Source organism: Silene latifolia, unplaced genomic scaffold (genome assembly GCF_048544455.1).
Source record: "Silene latifolia isolate original U9 population unplaced genomic scaffold, ASM4854445v1 scaffold_124, whole genome shotgun sequence".
NCBI classification, from domain to species: Eukaryota; Viridiplantae; Streptophyta; class Magnoliopsida; order Caryophyllales; family Caryophyllaceae; genus Silene; species Silene latifolia.
Window position 1 is genome coordinate 1,016,921 of NW_027413129.1, and position 3,795 is coordinate 1,020,715.

Consider the following 3,795-nt stretch of genomic DNA (forward strand, 5'->3'; position numbering starts at 1 on the left):
GACTCAATCCACTCAAACCCTAATACTCACAAACCCAAACTAACTGGCCAACTAAAATGAACCGTTTGCCTGATCGACCACCAATCCAGTGTAAACTGTAATTCTATAAAGTTGTCACTATCTCCTCTAAACATTTGTATAACACATAGAATCAAAGATTTTTCTATCATGTGCTACTAGACACATGTTTTTTTTTAGAGAAAAGAACAATTCATTAATAGAAAGCCATACGTCACTTACAAAGAATATGTATAATCGAAAACAAATCTAATGGAAACCAAAGAAAAATAATTTTCTTATAAACTAGGGATCTCAAAACAGCATCTGACAATTTGGCTCGTCCTATTATTGCTATCTTTATGTAGCTTTTGAGGGGATCCTTCGTTTGATTTATGAGATAAAATTTATCTCTAACTGGTTCCAAAGATCGTTGACAAATCACTTTTACCCTTTGAAAGAACACGCTGCAAACCATCAACGAACCACTCTTGGCTATATTACTGATGAAAGTAAACCCACGAATAAATGGAAAACTCCTGAAAGTAGGAAAAGAAAAACGATTCTCACCAAAAGGGAGACTTTTATTGAATAAAAGATAGATATGCATACTATTGATTAAAATTTGAAACAATTTTGGGTCTTACCATCGATCGATTGATAATCGATGGAAGCCCCTGTATAATTTGATGGAGGCTAGGGTTTTTTAGAGAGAGTTTTTTGAGAGAGAATTTTTTACCACTAGACACATGTTAAAAAAAACCCAAAAGTGGAAATAATCAATATATATATATATATATATATATATATATATATATATATATATATATATATATATATATATATATAAGAGGCTTTTTTCAGGCAATTCTAGAGACTCCATGCTTTCTTAAACACTCGAACCAAAATAATAATTATATTAAAATTGAAAAAATACTTATATCACGTTGAAGATTTCAAAAAAAAAAAAAAAAAATACCACGTTCAAAATATTTTGGAAAATTATATCACGTTGATAATATGTTTTCTCAACTCTCCTTTTCCACATTCTACCACAAAACAAATACTATTTAAAAATTCTATCTACACAAGACTATTATCTTATCAAATACTACATTAAAAAATACCTTCTCTTATGGAATATACACAAATATAATAAAATACCTTCTAAAAAATCTTGTTAAAAATTATTATTATCCCTATGTACACAAATATATGGAATAATATATTCTCTTATGGCATTCTACCACAAATCAAATACTACATCTGTCTTCAATGCCATCCTCCTGCACGTTTATGCCAATTGACGTTCATGTTAAACACTATTTGTGAAATCTTTATCTCTTAGCTCATAAATTCCTAATCCTAGAGAAATAGATAAATCTTACAAACACTATATAAATAAACTTATTCCAACGTTAAACTTACCCGCAAAAAAACTTTCCCGCAAACTCTTTAGGCAGCCATGGCACCGAGGTATGTTCTCATGCTCTCCATCTATACTTTTAGTACCTGCACCCAAACATATCTAACTTAACTCATATTAACTCGAATTTTTCTATGCACAGATCGTATTCACTCATCAATGAACTAAGACCAACACCTCCTGACAACGAAGACTCCGGCAGTAACAATTGGAAAATCAGGGTTCATGTGACAAGATTATGCAAAGTTTATCGTCCAACCAACAAATCTGAGCTTCTTTATGTTTCTACGGTCCTCATAGATGAAGAGGTAACGAACTATTATATTTTCTCTGGCCATATATTTTACGTTTTCAACCCAGGGCAACGAACTGACGTCAAACTACATTTTTGTAAACCATTTACAGGGAGGGTACGTGGAGGCAACCATCCCAGGTTATTTTTGGAAACGCTTCGAACCAAAAATTTGTGATGGAAAAATCCATATCCTCAAAAACTTTGAGATTATCCCAAATAGGACCTCTTATCGTGTTGTAAGCGACAACAAGATTATGCTGAAGTTCTTTTACTCTACTTTTGCCAAGGTCATGGCATTAGAAGATAGTACTATTCCTACTCATAGATTCGACTTTGTTCCATTCGACAATCTAGACCATCGGCGTGATAACCACTATATACTTACTGGTATGTGAACTAACTTTAATTAATATTCCGTAATTAATATCTTCCTTTCTAACAGTACTCCGAATTTACAGATCTATACGGAGTTGTTATCGACGAGAAACCCGGAAACAACTGTTTTGCAATAGAGATTGAAAATGAAGTGTATGTACCCAACTCTTGTATTATAATCTATATGCTATACTTTACTCCCTGCCTCCAATACTTTATAACCTCCTTTATTTTGCAAACAGGGGTGATCGCGTAAGAATTACTCTATGGGATCAATGTCTTGCCAACTACCATCTACAAAAAGAAAAACTTACTGGTTCTAACGTACCCACCGTAGCTGTCGTTACATCTCTCACAGTAAAGAACTATAATGGTAAGTATGAAATTTATTCATCATTACTATGCTATTTCTAAAATTTAAAGCATGTCCCTAAATTTTTTGTTTTTAAAAAAATTTCAGGATACAACAGTATATCAACTTCTTCATCAAGTAGTCTATACCTCAATCTAGACTTCCCTGAAGTGAATACACTGACTACAATTTATAGTGAGAAGAATGGGGATTTCAAACACAAAGCAGCTATAGACGAAATCACCCAGAAAGATATATCAACCCTCTTAGAGTATGCAGAAACTGAGTACAAAAAGGTATGAAGTTATTAACTGACCTTTTTTCTCTCCTTTAGTTCACTAAGCTCTTTTTTATTCTTTTTTCTGGACATTCAGGATCTTATATGTTATTGTACCGCTAATGTAAAATGTATCCCAAGAGAAAAACCTTGGAATTACCAATCATGTTTTGGGTGCACCAGTAAGCCACGTCATAAGGCATCTGGCCTATGGTGTGATACTTGCAAGAAGCCAAGTGAAACTCAAACAATCAGGTATCACTTTTTCAGACAATAATTTGATTGTTAATATATGTAATAGTGACACTTTCAAAATTATTAACTAACTATATGACTGTTCTTCGGGTTAGGTATCGTATCGAGTTAAAAGTGCAAGATGATACCTCTACTACATCTTTCGTCATATTTGACAAAGAAGCTAAAAAACTTATTGGTCAAGATGCTCTTACCTTATTTGATTCCCAACCAATTGAGGACGAGGATGATGAAGACTACAATCACATTCCGGATCTGCTTTTCAACACCTTCGTTGGAAAAGAATTATGTTTCAAAATAAAGGTTGCTGATTATAATCATGGTCTTAAAAGAAGAAAGAGCTTCAACGTCATTGACATATCAGAGAAGTGCTTCAATGAGGTAAATGAATAAATATTACTAAATGTATCATGGCTTCAGTTTAACCAAGCGTGTATATTAACAATTCTACCACTAAATACAGACTGTCAACGGAGAACATACACAGCCAAAACGCTCAAGACAAGTTCATATTGTGGACGAATCAGATGACGAGGGGTCGAGTAGCACTTCAAAAAAGAAGAAGACAAGACACGAGGAGGTTGACTTAATAGATCTCAAGGAAGACTGAATAGCTCTAGACTACTACTTAATACCTTATAGAATAAAAAACATAATATTAGTTGTTATCTAATAATGGCGGTGATGTCTATGGCACAGCTACAAACCCTTAGTTGTTACTTTCAATTCCTAGATACTTCCTAAAGTTTGTTGTATGTAGCACAGCTACATATTATTAGTTGCTACTTTTATTTACTTAGACAATAATTGATGTATTA

The 3,795-nt window shown here is 33.1% G+C and overlaps 1 protein-coding gene across 1 annotated transcript; it reads left to right on the forward strand.

The window, feature by feature from the left end:
* Window positions 1–1,462: 1,462 nt before the first annotated feature.
* Window positions 1,463–3,587, forward strand: LOC141637634 (replication protein A 70 kDa DNA-binding subunit A-like). Its single transcript, XM_074447107.1, has 9 exons — window positions 1,463–1,473; window positions 1,566–1,731; window positions 1,829–2,105; window positions 2,177–2,246; window positions 2,336–2,466; window positions 2,554–2,741; window positions 2,820–2,977; window positions 3,073–3,358; window positions 3,441–3,587. The coding sequence occupies exons 1-9, from the start codon at window positions 1,463–1,465 to the stop codon at window positions 3,585–3,587; spliced, it is 1,434 nt and encodes a 477-aa protein (XP_074303208.1).
* Window positions 3,588–3,795: the final 208 nt, after the last annotated feature.

Coding starts and splice junctions, on each gene's coding strand:
- LOC141637634 (XM_074447107.1), top strand. Junction 2,247..2,335: donor ATAGAGATTGAAAATGAAGT/GTATGTACCCAA, acceptor TTTTGCAAACAG/GGGTGATCGCGTAAGAATTA. Junction 2,742..2,819: donor CAGAAACTGAGTACAAAAAG/GTATGAAGTTAT, acceptor CTGGACATTCAG/GATCTTATATGTTATTGTAC.